At 45.4% G+C, this 18,812-nt stretch overlaps 1 protein-coding gene across 1 annotated transcript in view; it reads right to left on the bottom strand.

Annotated features, from left to right (window-relative positions):
* LOC141126606 (uncharacterized) overlaps nt 1-18,812 on the bottom strand; it is a 757,790-nt gene that overhangs the window by 58,715 nt on the left and 680,263 nt on the right. Inside the window, 2 exon segments of the mRNA XM_073612528.1 lie at nt 16,563-16,725; nt 16,727-17,343. Coding sequence (XP_073468629.1) covers nt 16,563-16,725; nt 16,727-17,343 — 780 coding nt within the window.

The following is an 18,812-nucleotide window of genomic DNA, read 5'->3' as shown; positions in this document are numbered from 1 at the left end:
ACCAATTCCCTGTCGGCTACAAGTGGGTACTATCCCACCAGCAGGCCTTTTTCCTCCACCTGCTCCTAAGCACAATAACTAGCTAGGTATGTATGATCTAATATGAGGAGAGTTCTTCTTTCCTTTTTCTCCCCCCTCCTTTTATTTATTTTTTGGGGTCAACTTTTCATCTGGTGGGGTTTTTTATTATTATGATCATTAGATCTACTTACTAATATTCCCCCCTTTTTTCATTCATCTGCCTAGCTATACTTGTTACTTTGAGGGCCACTTGTGGGAATTCCCAATGTGGGTTTGTCCTTGGAGCGCCCTCTGTGAGCGACTGGTGTGGGCCCTTGGGTTGCTTTTGAGTGCATAGAGCTCTATCTGGACCTGAAGTGGTGGGCTCGAGACAGCAGCACTATCCCAATTCCCCCCTTTTAAATTTGGATGCAATACTTGTTGAGTTTCCATGCAGGCTGGACGTTCAGTTTCTTTATATGCAATTAAATAATATTCATGTAATTAATGATATGTTTACCCTATAGAAATTTGTATATATATTTTTATATTTTCTTATTATTAATTATAGACATATTCAAGTCCTGCTGTAAAATCACTTACCCCTGAAGAAGAGAATTAATATTGCAGACTCGAAACGCGTTGGTTTGCCTCTGTTGTCCCCTATTCAACAGAGTAGTGGTTATTTTCAACTGTTTCCTCCTTTTTGTACAGATTCTTGTATTTGCACCCTATGTATATTATATGTATTGTACACCATATTTTTTAACCAATTTTCAATAAAACTAATACTTTTATGACAAATGGTATGACTGCTAGATGACTATTATCCCTTTAAAGTCCCACTCAGAGGAAAACTTTATGCACTTTGTTATGTTTCAGGGATGTGGGTTGGTCACCTTTAATGTTTGAAAAATAGCACCATTTAGCCAACTCCACATTATAAATAAGTGTCTATACAGTGTAACATCCAGTAATACGCGGCCTCACCCCGCTCTGCACATGCTCAGAGGCTCTCTAATTTTAGCCACTGCTGAGTTTGTAGAGGCCGATATTCTGACAGCCATAAAGCGGAATTGAACCCTCCTATCCTTTACAGCCAAGAAAGCTGCTTCTGTTTGATCCGCAGCTGCCATGGTGCTGCACATGTGATCAGTTATGACTCCAGCCATTTGATGGTTTGACAGTTTGGTTGAGGACACACGTAATTATGACAGTTACCAATCCCAGAATTCCAGGACTGTAACTGTTTTTTGAAACTGTTAAATTGATGGATTTAGTTCCACTTTATGATGTACTGCTGCTCAGGGGCTCTGGGTTCAGTAAAATGGCCGTCTCCGGGAAGAAGAATCAGGAGCAATGCTGGAGGCAATGTACAACACCCACTAATGTTGGCAGCAGAATTATTAATGTGGAATGTATGTTCCTTGCTAAAGAACTTCATGTTTTATCAAGTGTAGTAATGTGGACTACAATTGCAAAATGAAGTGATCCTCCGGTATCTCTATGCATCGCATGTCCCTCTAGTGACCAGTGTTATTAAAGAGGAGGTCCGCCCACCGCTGCAAAAATTAAGAGCCAGCAGCTGCACATACTGTACACATACTGCAGCTGCTGACTTTTAATAATCGGACATTTACCTGTCCTGGAGTCCAGCGATGTCGGCACCACAGCTGTCGGGTGCATGCCGCCTCCATTGCGAGTAAGGGAACCCTACTGCGCATGCAGGTCTGCTCCGCTCCTCTCTCCTACTGGCCCGGCGGCTGGGGAAGGAGGAGGGAGCCCAGGAGGTGACATCAATAAAGGGTATGAGGCTGAGGCTCCCGGAAGTGGGAACAGGATACCTGTGAAAGAAAGGTATCCTGCCCCCCCGAAAGGTGCCAAATGTAGTACCGGAGGGGGGGAGGAGTACAACAAGTGGAAGTTCCAGAATGCAGATACGATAGGAGTGTTATCCCCGCACCAGGGTGGATTTGCCCAGGTATGAAATGGATGTTACTCTCCAGAGATGAGGAGCCCCAGGTGCTGGCTAATGCTAATTGAAGCTGTGTGCAAACGGGAAAATCCGGACAGCCGCACTCCAGGAAATTATAATCCAAATTTCTTTATTGTGAAATCAGGAACATGTCGTATGGGACATCATTGACAGAGTGTACAGGCAATCATCTAACGCGTTTCGCACTTATGCCAAGTGCTTACTCATGAGTAAGCTGATTGCCTGTACACTCTGTCAATGATGTCCCGTACGACATATTCCTGATTTCACAATAAAGAAATTTGGATTATAATTTCCTGGAGTGCGGCTGCCCGGATTTTCCCATTTGCACACAAGTGGAAGTTCCACTTTTGGGTGGAACTCCGCTTTAACTGACATCATATCTGCCAGCCAAGCTAAAGGGATTATGGGACGAGTAGTTCCTCAGAATGGTAATTGCTCTGCCTGACTATGCACTTGGACTACATATCCCAAGGATCTTTGCTACCATCAGGGAGATTGCTGGGAGGAGCTATAAAAGAAGCCAGGGACCTGCCCCACGCTCTCTTCCTCCTGGGCCTGATGCTAGACTGACCTCTCTGTGCATTGGGAGAGAGGTTGTGGCCTACCACATGCTGTACAACATTACAACTAAGATGAGAAGGGCCTAGCACTGCCTGCTGTTCGTCTAACATCCATCCAGCACCACCGCAGTCATACGACAACTTGTGCTTCAAGCTTCACATCGGGAGATCGTTGCAGTGGATCCGCTGCATGGGCATCGCTCCAGGATCTTCTGTCCAGAAGGTATTGAATAGGCCTGGTCATTGGTGAGAGTGCAATCGCCCACCTGTGCAATCCTTCCTTATTGTTTCACTGGGACACTGTGTACAGACAACTTTACCTAGGAAATACTTTACTGAACCTACCTTGAACACTGTGCATAGACATCTTTAGTTTCTCTTATTTCAAGGAATCCTATTGCTTGTCACTACACCTTATTGGATACAGTTAATGAGCTCTGATTGCCGGTGAAGACCATCAGGCCGGCAATGGGGACATTGTTTCACTACTGCTACAAGGGCCCTCATACCGTTTCTATTAAGTCTGACCTCTCATTAGGGTTAAAAAGTTTATAGGCCGGCCGGGTTTCCCATTTAGAAGTTCTGCCAGTATATCTCATTAACCTTGCTTATCCTTTCAGGTTCAAGCAGTACTCTATTGTATATGTGTGTATATAAGATACTGTTTATCTACAACTGTTTGACTTGTGTTATTCAGAGGAATTCCTCTGCTGAGTTAATGCTGTTATCCAAAACTCAGCAGACCTATTGCCTCCTCTTTGTGACGATATCCTCTTTGAATTGTTCCAGTAAACATTATTATAACATAAACGCACAGAATTGTTTGACTGATTGCCTTGAGGAGGTGCAAAGATGTCTAAACCCAGAGTGTTAGGTGGGTTGGAATGTTCACCAGGTCATGGCGGTGCAGATAAGCAGGTACGTCCAAGCAGTCTCTTAGGGGGTCGTGCTACACAAGTTATTATGGGTAACATTCCACTTTAAAGGATCTGCTACTAACAGCTTGGTGAAAGATACCACAGCACACCTTCAGAGGTCTACTGGAGTCCATGCCTCAATGGGTCAGGGCTGTTTTGGCAGCAAAATGGGGGCTACTGAATATTAGGTGGTCAAAAAGTTTTGGAGGAAGGTCATAATGTTAAGTTATGACTAATCCCTTCCAAACCAGTGACAGTGTTATCAAACCAGTACAGCCAGCAACACTGTCACTGACCACCGCTACATCAGTAGAGTGTAACCAGACCAGTGCAGCCACCAGAAGTGTTCCAGATCACCACACCAGTCCCAGTATCACCAGACCACTGCAGCCGCCAGAAGTGTTCCTAATCACCACACCAGTTCCAATGTCACCAGACCTGTGCAAGGTTCCTGATTGTCACCAAACCCGTGCAGCTGGAAACAATGTTCCGGATTACTTCTACATGCGGCCAGTGTCACCAGTCCAGCATAAGCCAGCAATCGTGTTCCTGACTGCTGCCACACAAGTACCAGTGTCACCAGAGACAATGTATCTTTACTGACCCTGGTCTGTTTATTTACCATGTCTCTGCTTTCCACCTATTCTGACCTATCTGCACAACATCAGTCCCACCTCTTTCCATGACCATACAAGTCCCCGTGTCACAAGACTAATACAGAAAGCAACAGGGTTCCTGATCACCACAATATTAGTCCCAGTGTCACCAGACCAGTGTAAACCAGCAACATTGTTCCTGATCACTTGCACACCAGTGCCAATGTTTTGTGGGAGTTTATATTATCCTGGCACCCCATGACCCCCCTACATGTGATAGGTAGTCAGGGACTCACATGTGTAATTTATGCCCCTTGCAAGCCTGAAGGTGCTCTTTGGTAGGGATGAGCCGAACACCCCCCGGTTCGGTTCGCACCAGAACCCGCGAACGGACCGAAAGTTCGCACGAACGTTAGAACCCCATTGACGTCTATGGGACTCGAACGTTCGAAATCAAAAGTGCTCATTTTAAAGGCTAATTTGCATGGTATTGTCCTAAAAAGGGTTTGGGGACCCGGGTCCTACCCCAGGGGACATGTATCAATGCAAAAAAAACTTTTAAAAACGGCCGTTTTTTCGGGAGCAGTGATTTTAATGATGCTTAAAGTAAAAAAAAAAAAGTGAAATATTCCTTTAAATATCGTACCTGGGGGGTGTCTATAGTATGCCTGTAAAGTGACGCGTGTTTCCCATGTTTAGAACAGTCCCTGCACCAAATGTCATTTTTAAAGGAAAAAATCTCATTTAAAACTGCTTGCGGGTTTAATGTCATGTCGGGTCATGGCAATATGGATGAAAATCAGTGAGACAAACGGCATGGGTACCCCCCAGTCCATTACCAGGCCCTTTGGGTCTTGTATGGATATTAAGGGGAACCCCGCACCCAAATTAAAATAAGGAAAGGTGTGGGGCCACAAGGCCCTATATACTCTGAACAGCAGTATACAGGCGGTGCAAACAAGACAGGGACTGTAGGTTTGTTGTTAAGTAGAATCTGTTTGTAATTTTGAACATTTTTAACGTGTTTAGCTCCAGCCAAAAAATCTTTTCTAAGCTTTTTGGAAAACATAGGGAAGGGTTATCACCCCTGTGACATTTGTTTTGCTGTCTTTCCTCCTCTTCAGAAGATTTCACCTCACTTTTTTGTCCCAATGAAAAATGTTTTTTGAAAATTTGGGTTTTTTTGTGGAACAAGGATTGGAAAGCATCAGTGGAAAGGAGAAATTGTTTTCCCATATTAACTCTTACAGGAGAGAATTTCCCTTCCTAGGGGTAGATTTCATCTCACTTCCTGTTGTCTCCTTCCGTTTGCAAGTAGGAGTCGTTTGTAAGTTAGATGTTTGAAAGTAGGGTCCTGCCCTATATACTCAGCAGAAATTTGGGCCTTAGGTGTTGCTGTGGCCACAACACTGTAAGCCCTCACAGGGCCCTGCTGTGAAATATTAGATCAAGAATTGTAATTACATGCCCCTGTTGAACAGGAGCTGAAAAATTAGGCCTTAGGCACTGGTGCTGGTGCCACAACACTGCAACCCCTCACAGACACTCTAGTTGGAACGCAGGAACGAGCCCTGCTGCAAATTATTGCTTCAAAAATTGTAATTACACGCCCCTGTTAGACAGGGGCAGAAAAATTGGGCCTTAGGCACTGGTGCTGGTGCCACAACACTGCAACCCCTCACAGACACTCTAGTTGGAACGCAGGAACGAGCCCTGCTGCAAAGTATTGCATCAAAAATTGTAATTACACGCCCCTGTTAGACAGGGGCAGAAAAATTGGGCCTTAGGCACTGGTGCTGGTGCCACAACACTGCAACCCCTCACAGACACTCTAGTTGGAACGCAGGAACGAGCCCTGCTGCAAAGTATTGCATCAAAAATTGTAATTACACGCCCCTGTTAGACAGGGGCAGAAAAATTGGGCCCTAGGCACTGGTGCTGGTGCCACAACACTGCAACCCCTCACAGACACTCTAGTTGGAATGCAGGAACGAGCCCTGCTGCAAAGTATTACATCAAAAATTGTAATTACACGCCCCTGTTAAACAGGGGCTGAAAAATTGTGCCTTAGGCACTGGTGGTGGCGCCCAGAACCAAAAATGTTCTTACAAGCTATCATCGTGATGATTGAGGAGGAAGAGGATAATTACTCAGGGATAGTCACTCAGCATCAGCATAGGCAGTCTTTGAAGGGATCTGAGATTTCAAAAAAAATTATTCGGTTACATCAGCATCAGGTGCTTGGTAGCTGGTGGTGATCCAAGACTCATTCATTTTTATGAAGGTCAGCCGATCGACCGAGTCGGTGGACAGACGCACCCTGTGATCGGTTACCACGCCTCCAGCAGCACTGAATGTGCGTTCCGAAAGAACGCTGGATGCAGGACAGGCCAGTAGCTCAATTGCATACTGTGCAAGCTCTGGCCAGTGATCCATCCTCAAGACCCAGTAACCCAGAGGATTTTCGGTGGGAAAGGTGTCCAAGTCTGATCTTGCCCCTAGGTATTCCTGCACCATGTAAAACAGACGCTGGCGATGGTTGCTGGAACCGATCATACCTTGGGGCTGCGGACCAAAAAATTGTCTGAACGCATCGGTCAGACGGCCACCTTCTCCACCGCTCCTTCTTTGACTGACCGAAGCCTCAGCAACACGTTGTCCAGAAACAGGAGTTTGTAACCTCCCAGTCTCTGGGAACGCGTTGCACAGACCTTTCTGCAAGGCCTCCCGAAGATGTTTCATCCTCTGCTCCCTCTGCGATGGCAAGATAAGGTCCGCAACCTTACCCTTGTAACGTGGATCAAGGAGGGTTGCCAGCCAGTATTGGTCCTTCTCCTTGATACCACGAATACGAGGATCCTTACGCAGGCTTTGCAGGATCAGGGAGGCCATGCAGCGTAGGTTTGCTGAGGCATTCGGTCCGGAGTCCTCTGGGTCACTAAGAACGACATGGTCCGCAGCCACCTCCTCCCAGCCACGTACAAGTCCATGTGTTTCTTGGGACTGATCCCTTAAAGACTGCTGCTGATGCTGAGTGCCAGGCTCCACCTCCATACTGACACAATCTTCCTCCTCCTCCTCTTCCTCCTCGTCCTCTTCCTGTGTGATCGGCGGGCACGCAGGAACACTGTCTGGATAAAGGGGGCCTTGAGAGCTAAGGAAGTCCTCCTCTTCCTGCCTCTGTTCTGCCTCAAGTGCCCTGTCCATTATTCCACGCAGCGTGTGCTCCAACAGGTGGACAAGGGGGACAGTGTCACTGATGCATGCACTGTCACTGCTCACCATCCTCGTGGCCTCCTCGAATGGTGACAGGACAGTGCATGCATCCCTGATCATGGCCCACTGGCGTGGGGAAAAAAAACCAAGCTCCCCTGACCCTGTCCTGGTGCCATAGTCGCACAGGTACTCATTGATGGCCCTCTGCTGCGTGTGCAGCCGCTGCAGCATGGCCAACGTTGAGTTCCACCTGGTGGGCATGTCACAGATTAGGCGGTTCTTGGGCAGGTTAAACTCCTTTTGGAGGTCCGTCAGCCGAGCACTGGCATTATATGACCGGCGGAAATGCACACAGACTTTCCTGGCCTGCCTCAGGACATCCTGTAAGCCCGGGTACCTGCCCAAGAACCGCTGCACCACCAAGTTAAGGACGTGAGCCAAACAGGGCACATGGGTCATTTGTCCCTGTCGGAGGGCAGAGAGGAGGTTGGTGCCATTGTCGCAAACCACCATTCCTGCCTTAAGTTGGCGTGGCGTCAACCACCTCTGAACCTGCCCCTGCAGAGCTGACAGAACCTCTGCCCCAGTGTGGCTCCTGTCCCCCAAGCACACCAGCTCAAGCACCGCATGGCATCTTTTGGCCTGCGTACTTGCGTAGCCCCTTGAACGCCTACGGAGCACCGCTGGTTCCGAGGAAGAGGCCATGGAGGAAGAAGAAGAGGAGGGGGTGGAGGAGAGAGGTGTGTCACAATCAGCATTTTGGAGGCGTGGTGGCAGAACAACTTCCAACACTACTGCACCTTGTCCTGCATCCTTCCCAGCTGCCAGCAGAGTCACCCAATGCGCCGTGAAACTTAGGTAACGTCCCTGTCCATGCCTGCTGGACCATGAGTCAGCGGTAATATGCACCTTACCGCTGACCGCCCTGTCCAGCGAGGCATGGACATTGCCTTCCACATGCCGGTAGAGAGCCGGAATCGCCTTCCGTGAGAAAAAGTGGCGTTTGGGTACCTGCCACTGAGGAACCGCACATTCCACAAACTCACGGAAGGGGGCAGAGTCTACCAACTGAAAAGGCAGCAGTTGAAGTGCTAGCAATTTTGCCAAGCTAGCATTCAACCGCTGGGCATGTGGATGGCTGGGAGCAAACTTCTTTCGGCGGTGCAGCAGCTGGGGCAGGGAAATTTGCCTGGTACAATCTGACGTCGGTGTACCAAAAGCAGATTGCCCACAAGTACTTGGCTGTGACACACCTAATTCTACACCTTCATTCCTCTCACTGCAGGTCTCAGAGAGGACTGAAGGTCTAGTGGGGTTGGAAATCTCAGCTGATGAGGAGCAAGGAGAGATCCTCTTTGTTCTTTGGTGTGGGTCTTTTAGATACGCTTGCCAACGAACTGCATGGCAGGTCAACATATGTCTGGTCAAGCATGTGGTACCCAAGCGGGAGATATTTTGGCCACGCGAGATACGCTTGAGACATATGTTGCAAATAGCAGCGGTGCGATCTGATGCACTCGTCTCAAAAAAGGCCCACACCAAAGAACTTTTTGAATAACGCGCAGAGACTGCAGCGCCCTGCACATGTGGAGCTTTGGGGTGTGATGCAGTCAATGTGTTGCCCTTAGGCTGGCCCCTGGAGGGCATCCTGCCTCGTTGGTGATGTGCTGCCGCCTCCTCCTCCTCCTCCTCCTCCTCCTCCTCCTCCTCTCTCCTATCAGGCACCCACGTTGAGTCAGTGACCTCATCATCCCCTCCCTCCTCATCACTGGAGCAAACCTGGCAGTATGCTGCAGCAGGGGGAGCATGACTGCCAGATTGCTGTCCTTCTTGGGCACCCCCTCTGTCCGCGCTCATGTTACTGCCTTCATCAAGCTCAGTATCGTCATCAGAGCCTTCCAAACGCTGGGCATCCTCCTGGAGCATGTACCCAACACTGTGGTCAAACAGTTCGAGGGAATCCTCATGAGGACATGGTGGAGCTAGGGAAGGAGTCACTGATGACATTGAGCTGAGGGAAGAGGCCGCTGCTTTGCCAGACAAAGCACCCTGGGCATGGGTGAGAGAGGATGAGGAGGATGAGGACGGCTTGGTCATCCACTCGACCAAGTCTTCCGCATGTTGCGGCTCAACATGGCCAGCTGCCGAAAAAAAGGCCAAGCGTGTCCCATGGCCACGTGCTGATGAGGATGCACCGTCTCCACGACCAGCACTAGACACAGAGCCTGCTTGCCCTCTCTTATTGGCTTGTGACTGTCTGCCTCTCCTTCTTGGCCTTCCAGACATACTAATGGCCTGTAGCTGCACTAAGCTGGGATAGAACACCTGTAATTTTCTTCAAGTAGCTTTATATACTGTAACCAGACAAGCCTGCCTGTCAGTAGGAAGATAACAGGAACGGATCTAGCTGAACACTGTGAGCAGGACGCACTGTACTAAATGTAAATAGTCTAGCTGCCTGACCGTGGTACTAATAGGATCAAATAGAACACCTGTAATTTTCTTCAGGTAGCTTTATATACTGTAACCAGACAAGCCTGCCTGTCAGTAGGAAGATAACAGGAACGGATCTAGCTGTACACTGTGAGCAGGACGCACTGTACTAAATGTAAATAGTCTAGCTGCCTGACCGTGGTACTAATAGGATCAAATAGAACACCTGTAATTTTCTTCAGGTAGCTTTATATACTGTAACCAGACAAGCCTGCCTGTCAGTAGGAAGATAACAGGAACGGATCTAGCTGTACACTGTGAGCAGGACGCACTGTACTAAATGTAAATAGTCTAGCTGCCTGACCGTGGTACTAATAGGATCAAATAGAACACCTGTAATTTTCTTCAGGTAGCTTTATATACTGTAACCAGACAAGCCTGCCTGTCAGTAGGAAGATAACAGGAACGGATCTAGCTGAACACTGTGAGCAGGACGCACTGTACTAAATGTAAATAGTCTAGCTGCCTGACCGTGGTACTAATAGGATCAAATAGAACACCTGTAATTTTCTTCAGGTAGCTTTATATACTGTAACCAGACAAGCCTGCCGGTCAGTAGGAATTTAACAGGAACGGATCTAGCTGAACACTGTGAGCAGGACGCACTGCACTAAATGTAAATAGCAGGAACGGATCTAGCTGAACACTGTGAGCAGGACGCACTGCACTAAATGTAAATAGTCTAGAAGATAACAGGAACGGATCTAGCTGAACACTGTGAGCAGGACGCACTGCATTAAATGTAAATAGTCTAGATAGAAGATAACAGGAACGGATCTAGCTAAACTGAATACAGTGTATATATATATATGCAACACCTGGGATGCATATATATACACAATACACTGTAAGTGCAGCTAACTGACTGACTGTTCTGCCTAATCTATCTAACTCAAATCAAATGACACTGTCTCTCTCTCTCTCTATCTCTCAGCACACCGGAACACACACTACACAGGGCCGCCGTGCAGGCGGCCTTATATAGTGTGGGGTGTGTACTAAATGCCCTGAGCCGTAATTGGCCAAAGCCACCCTGGCTTTGGCCAATTACAGCTCTCTCTACTGACAGCGCTGTGATTGGCCAAGCATGCGGGTCATAGTGCATGCTTGGCCAATCATCAGCCAGCAATGCACTGCGATGCCGCAGTGAATTATGGGCCGTGACGCGCCACACGAATTTAGCGCGAACGGCCCATAACGTTCGCAATTCGGCGAACGATCGAACAGCCGATGTTCGAGTCGAACATGGGTTCGACTCGAACACGAAGCTCATCCCTACTCTTTGGATTTTGGGACCCTCTATGCAGCTAGGCTGCAAAAAAAGTCTGGAATATGTGGCATCCCCATACTAAGGAGGAAAATCAGAGAATGTTTTGGGGTGTAATTCTATGCATGACTCTACTGAGTGTTAGAAAAATATTATTATTTGGCAGTACAGTAGAAGGTCTACAGTGTAAAATTTGGCATTTTGTGGTTGTTTCTCCTTTCCTGGCACCTCAGGGACTCAATACATGTGATAGTCAGGAAATTGGATGCAAAATGTACGCACTTTGAAATCCTAAAAGTGCTCCTTGGATTTTGGGCCCCTTTATGCATTTAGGCAGCGAAAACATTTCACACACATGTGGTATCCCCATACTCAGGGGGAGTAGAAGAATGTATTTTGGGGTGTAATTGTAAGTATTAATATGCCGTGTGTGAGAAATAACTTGGTAAATTGACAACTTTGTTAAATAAAAGCACATTTTTTTTAACTTTTTTTTTTTTTATTTATAAAAAAATTGTGGCAAAAGATTACAACTTCAAATAAACTCATCATACTTCTTACTAAATAGCTTGGAGTTTCTACTTTCTAAAAATATGACATTTAGGTGGTGGGTGTAATGCAGGGTTGCCAACCTCCCGCGGAATTTTTTACTGACAACACATGGTACATTTACTGGCGGAGCACATTTTTTTACTGGCAACCTGAGAAATGACAGAACTCCTATTGAAAACTAACACAGTGAATATTTAAACAGTATAAACATGATATGGAAACACTGACAATACCTATAACAAAGTAATTTGCTTGATTTACGCTTAAAAAGTCAACACAGCATGAAATTATCAGCCCCTGATATTTACTGGCAGTTGTAAAAAATCACAGATTTTTACAAACTGTCAGTAAATTTACTGATGGTTGGCATCCCTGACGGACGGACAGTCAGAACATCAGGGATGTTACATTTCATATATATACACTCAACTAAAGAACACAAACTGTTTCAGTCTTTTTCCACTTATATAGTAAAGAATATAAAATATACATTGGCAAACAGAAAAAAAGAAAGCTCTATATTTAAGAAAAAAAAATGATATAAAATTAACAGTGTTACATGACAGAGTAATTGTCAGTCAAAATCACAATGCTGAAAATTTTAAAATGGCTCGGAGAAGAAAAGGGACCACTGGAGCAATATTTGTATAACACGCATGTTACAATCAGCATTTTTTACTAGTAAATTACTTAGAACCCCCAAACAATAAATATTTTCTGAAAGCAGAGGCATTGGAGAATAAAATGGTGGCTGTTGCAATTTTTTAAGTTACACAATATTTGTACTGGCATTTATCAAATGAAAATTTTCAGGACTAAAATGACTAAAAAAAACACAATATAATTCTCACATTTTTGGTAAAATATAAGAGATTAGGTTGCATTGAGTAAATAGATACCAAACATGGACTCAAAATTGCGTGCAATCTAGAAATGGTGACAAACTACGGGGACCTAAAAGGCTTTTCAGGTTATCAGTGTGGAGTTAATCATGAACGATGGACCTGGAATTATTGCTGTCACTCTGATCTTCATGTGTGGTCCAATCACTGTTTACATAAGCGAGCAGACCTACATGTGTGTTTGTATTTACACGGGTGTGCGTGTGTGTGTGTGTGTGTGTGTGTGTGGGGGGTTAAACATTTTTTCAAGCTACTTTTATTTAATTTATTTTTTTAACTTTTTTTTCCGCTTTTTTCCGGTGGGAGTCCCTCATAATGAGCACAGGGATGGTGGGAGCCCCTCATAATGAGCACAGCACAGGGATGGTGGGAGCCCCTCATAATGAGTACAGCACAGGGATGGTGGGAGCCCCTCATAATGAGCACAGCACAGGGATGGGAGGAGCCCCTCATAATGAGCACAGCACAGGGATGGTGGGAGCCCCTCATAATGAGCACAGCACAGGGATGGTGGGAGCCCCTCATAATGAGCACAGCACAGGGATGGTGGGAGCCCCTCATAATGAGCACAGCACAGGGATGGTGGGAGCCCCTCATAATGAGCACAGCACAGGGATGGGAGGAGCCCCTCATAATGAGCACAGCACAGGGATGGTGGGAGCCCCTCATAATGAGCACAGCACAGGGATGGTGGGAGCCCCTCATATTGAGCACAGGGATGGTGGGAGCCCCTCATAATGAGCACAGCACAGGGATGGTGGGAGCCCCTCATAATGAGCACAGGGATGGTGGGAGCCCCTCATAATGAGCACAGCACAGGGATGGTGGGAGCCCCTCATAATGAGCACAGGGATGGTGGGAGCCCCTCATAATGAGCACAGCACAGGGATGGTGGGAGCCCCTCATAATGAGCACAGCACAGGGATGGTGGGAGCCCCTCATAATGACCACAGCACAGGGATGGTGGGAGCCCCTCATAATGAGCACAGGGATGGTGGGAGCACCTCATAATGAGCACAGCACAGGGATGGTGGGAGCCTCTCATAATGAGCACAGGGATGGTGGGAGCCCCTCATAATGAGCACAGCACAGGGATGGTGGGAGCCCCTCATAATGAGCACAGCACAGGGATGGTGGGGGCCCCTCATAATGAGCACAGCACAGGGATGGTGGGAGCCTCTCATAATGAGCACAGGGATGGTGGGAGCCCCTCATAATGAGCACAGCACAGGGATGGTGGGAGCCTCTCATAATGAGCACAGGGATGGTGGGAGCCCCTCATAATGAGCACAGCACAGGGATGGTGGGAGCCCCTCATAATGAGCACAGCACAGGGATGGTGGGAGCCCCTCATAATGAGCACAGCACAGGGATGGTGGGAGCCCCTCATAATGAGCACAGCACAGGGATGGTGGGAGCCCCTCATAATGAGCACAGGGATGGTGGAAACCCCTTGTAATGAGCACAGCACACCCTTCCTGGCCTGAGCACTTTTTACAATTTGGCACTGTGTCTCTTTAACAGACAAACAAAATTTATGTCCTTTTTTCCCCACAAATAGAGATTTCTTTTGGTGGTATTTGATCACCTTTGCAGTTTTTATTTTTTGCGCTATAAACAAAAAAATAGCAACAGTTTTGAAAAAAAAAAAACAATATTTTTTTACTTTTTGCTATAATAAATATCCCCAAATTTAAAAAAAACAAAAAAACAAATGTCTTCATTAGTTTAGGCCAATATACATTCTTCTGCATATTTTTAGTTCTAAAAAAAAAAAAAAAAAAATCGCAATACGCGTATATTGATTGGTTTGCGCAAAAGTTATAGTGTGCAAACTATGGCAAAGATTTATGGCATTTTAATTTTTTAAATTTTATTATGTTTTACTAGTAATGGCGGTGATCTGCGATTTTTAGCGGTATTGCGACGGACAGATCGGAGACTTTTGACACTTTTTTGGGACCATTGGCATTTATACAGCGATCAGTGCTATACAAATGACTGTGTAAATGTCACTGGCAAGGAAAGGGTTAACACTAGGGGGTGATCAAGGGGTTAAATGTGTGTTCCCTCAGCATGTTCTAACTGTGTGGGGAGTGACTAGGAGAGGAGCCATATCATTTTCCCTACTTAGTAGTGGTGGTGCAATGGATCGTCACCAATCCGTGATCCGGATGAGTCAACCTGTTCGGATCGGCACACCATGCGATCCGCGGAGCGCTCTGCTGCCTCGGCCATAGGAAAGGCTTCGGCCTAGCTCTGGAGCGGCGCCCATCTTGGTACACCCGGCGGCGGCCGCTGTCTCATCAGGAAGTGACGTTTCGTTGCCGCCATCTTCCTACACCCCACACTCCTGCACAGTAGTGATAGAGTGAGAAGGGGGCAAGCGGACATCTTGTTACACCCACCGGAGTTTTAGATTTCACAGTTATTTTCAACACAAAACGGAGCTTATATGCTTGAATACAGTATTTGTAAATCCGACGGACTGTTTCAATGTTAAATTTTTAAAAGCAGCAGCAAACCTGCTGACCTTACATGGGTGCTAATGTGACAGAACACCTCTGATTTTCACATTTAACATTTAGTTAAATGTGAAAATGCAGTGCAGAATAGGAGAAAATGCCCTGGTCATGAAAGGGGTAAAACCTTCCGGAGCTGAGGTGGGTAAAGCCCTATCAGTCCCGAAAATCTGTTGATATAAAATACATTTGGGTAGACTATAAATGCTAAAGATAGCAAACTGTTGGCGCTATATAAATCCTGAATAATAATAATAAATATAATGTGCAGAACTGAGACATTGCCAAGAATGAAAAAAACGCTCTGGGACACAAGGGGTTTAGGGAGAGAAAGGCCCAGAGACTAAAATGACAGATTGCACTATTTATGTCATTATTGATTTTGCCCTTAGCTATACTTAACATCACACAATGTTTTTAGGGTCAAAAAGTGGTTCTTCACAAATAAAGTTTACCAAAAAAAAAAAAAAAATCGGTCCATTCAGTCAATAAAGAGAATCCCAATCAGAGAAATTTCAGTACCCCAGTAGAAGTTTTAGGTACATGAACACATACTCAGCACATTGTAAGTTCAGATCTCTTGTAGCTGTACTGTATGATTGGTCTATGGAAATGACCAATATATGGACAGAAAAACTAGATAATAAGGACATCCAATTTTCAACTGATGGAATCCCTTAGACTTTCAGTAGAACTGAATAAAACCCAAGTAGCCAGCTGGGATAAAGTGGTCATGTTAAATGCTGTAAAAAAAAGCAGAAACTCGGGTGTTGCAAGGCCTGTGCCAGTTTTAGAAGTTGCCTTCTCATGGAGTGGAGAATTCTGCATGGCTGGTGCCCCTGTCTGCAAAGTTGTCATCCATGAAAAGGAGGTGGAACATGGGAAGGAGGCATTGATCATGGGAAGGGGGTGGAAAATGCACAAGATGGGCTTAGCTGGAGCCCTCATCATTGACTGATATAGCAATTGTCAGCAGAACCTGGATTGGATTCTCCCACTGAGGCTTCAGAGGCTTGGCAAGATGCCCCTTGACTGTTACCAAGTCTCCCTGTACTGAGGCAGTGTTGGTCATGTATTAGCTCAGGATCAGGCAATGAAGAAAACACATCTCAGTTGATGAATTATGCAAATGCATTACATGTTCAGGCAAAGCTCCATAAAAAGGGTACAGATGAGAATCATGAGGAAACAGTCCATTGTTGCCTGCCCAAAAAATTATCAAAATATAGAATAGTCACGGACTTTCCAGGTTGTGCCCAATAGACATAAATACTAAAGTGTCCATCTATTATATTCTTGTTTGTTCACTCATTTGTTTTTTTTTGTTTTTTTTTCAAAATAGCAATATACTATTTTACTAGTGTGTAAGATGACAGGAGGTGTGAAACTGAGACACCCTGAAGTCTTTCATTGCAGCTTAGCTCCTACCCCTATAATATCCCCCTTCTTTCAGAGTTTCCTCACTGCAGCTGAAGCGTGTGAATCCTCGTGATAGATTAGCCCAGAGTTACCTGTAAAAGCTTTATCACATTCTGAACACGATACAGCTTCTCTCCAGTGTGAATCCTCTGGTGTCTGATAAGGACTGACTTTTGTGTAAAAACTTTGTCACATTCAGAACACTCATATGGCTTCTTTTCAATGTGAATTTTCTGATGTCTGTTAAGCCCGCTCTTGTCTGTATAAGCTTTTTCACATTCAACACTCATAGGGCTTCTCTCCAGTGTGAATCATCTGGTGTCTGATAAGGTCTCTCTTCTTTAAGAAAGCCTTTTCACATTCAGAACACTCATACCGCTTCTTTCCCATGTGAACCATCTGGTGACTGATGAGGTGTGACTTTGTTTTAACAGCTTTGTCACATTCAGAACACTTATATGGCTTCTCTCCAGTGTGGACTCTCTGGTGTGTGATCAGCTCTCTCTTTGTTGTAAAAGCTTTGTCACATTCTGAACACTGATATGGCTTCTCTCCAGTGTGAGTCATCTGGTGTATGATAAGGTGATCTTTGTGTATAAAAGCTTTGTTACATTCTGAACACTGATATGGCCTCTTTCCAGTGTGAATCATTTTGTGTTTGTTAAGATGACCCTTCTGTGTAAAAGTTTTGCCACATTCAGAACACTGAAAAGGTTTCTCCCCAGTGTGAACCCTTTGGTGTATGATAAGCGTGTTCTTGGTTGAGAAAGCTTTGTCACATTCAGAACACTCATATGGCTTCTCTCCAGTGTGAATCTTCTGGTGTGTGATAAGATTTGACTTAGATGTAAAAGCTTTGTCACATTCAGAACATTGATACGGCTTTTCTCCAGTGTGAACCTTCTGGTGTGTGATACATTTTGCCTCCATTGTAAAACCTTTATCACATTCCAAACAAGAAATATCTTCTGAAATGACTCCACTTATGTATAAATGAGTTGGACGTTATTGTAAAGCCATTGTCACTTCCAGAACATTGAATCAATTTCTCTCCTGTTGTCCTCTGAGGTTGGATCAATCTTGAAGAGGCTCCAAAACACCTACAACCTTTAGAACACTGATATGGCTTGAATCCTACGTGAATCCTCCAGTGAACTGCAAAAAAGACTTTCCGTCACTTAAGACACCCGTATGGCTCGTTTCTCATCTGACTTAGTCATAGTTTTTAAGACAAGCATGTCCAAAAACAAACTTGAGTCATCAATCCACCTAAACAGATAAAAATAAAAAGTCAGAGTTCTATATAAAGGGTTAAATAAAGTTACTTTTTATTTTTACATTCATTATTAAACATATGTTATATATAGAGGGAATATGTACAATATTATACATGTTTAAATATTTGTACTCTATTTTAATTGACAATTTATTACAATTTCCTGCAGGAGAATCTCATTCTTTGTTCTCATTTAGAGCATTGTGCTGCATAGTGATTGGGGGGATGTGCTTGGTATTGACTTGTGGGCACGTTTCACAAAGCTGCAAACCCAAACATTGCAGATTTAAATGCAAACCGCATTGAAGTCATTAGGAGGCAAATTCTGAAAACCCAAGTTACACTCACCAGTAACATCTTTTCCAAACGTCTTTCAAGACAACACCTTTGAGAGAGAAGACTCGTCCTCCCATTCCCAGGAAACACAGGGAATGGGAGAAACATCTCCCAATCTTTTAAAAGGACTGTCTCCAGGTAGCCCCTCAGTTCATTCAGAATACTTCTGGCCCAGTGCTGGGACAAGGTAATTTAGTGACTGGGGCTAAAATGGAAACCTCTCCGCCGCCTATCATCCCCACCAATCCCCGATCCCTGTTGGGTAAAGAAGGGGCAGGTTAATATATCTGCATGTGCCAAAATGTTTGTAGCATCCTATTGCATAGTACCAATATTTTTTACATCAGGCCTCCTCTCAGTTTGTCAGGAGGACCTGATCGGAAGGTCCATGCAGCCCTATCAGGAGGACCTGATCGGAAGGTCCATGCAGCCCTATCAGGAGGACCTGATCGGAAGGTCCATGCAGCCCTATCAGGAGGACCTGATCGGAAGGTCCATGCAGCCCTATCAGGAGGACCTGATCGGAAGGTCCATGCAGCCCTATCAGAGGGACCTGATCGGAAGGTCCATGCAGCCCTATGGACAGGCTGATGTAAATGAACTGTTTACACCTGCCTAGCTCTGAATCCTTCTAGGTCTGGTGGGCAAATTTTTTAAATGGACTGTGTCCTCTTCCATTTATCTGGACCTAAATGTGACATATTGGAGAAAGCCTGATGTAAACAGACAGTAAATAGACACTGGAGTCTTTTTTTTC

The sequence above is a fragment of the Aquarana catesbeiana genome, linkage group LG02 (assembly GCF_042186555.1).
Source record: "Aquarana catesbeiana isolate 2022-GZ linkage group LG02, ASM4218655v1, whole genome shotgun sequence".
Lineage (NCBI taxonomy): Eukaryota > Metazoa > Chordata > Amphibia > Anura > Ranidae > Aquarana > Aquarana catesbeiana.
The sequence above is the reverse complement of the archived record's forward strand: the minus strand, read 5'-3'. Positions and strand labels throughout refer to the sequence as shown.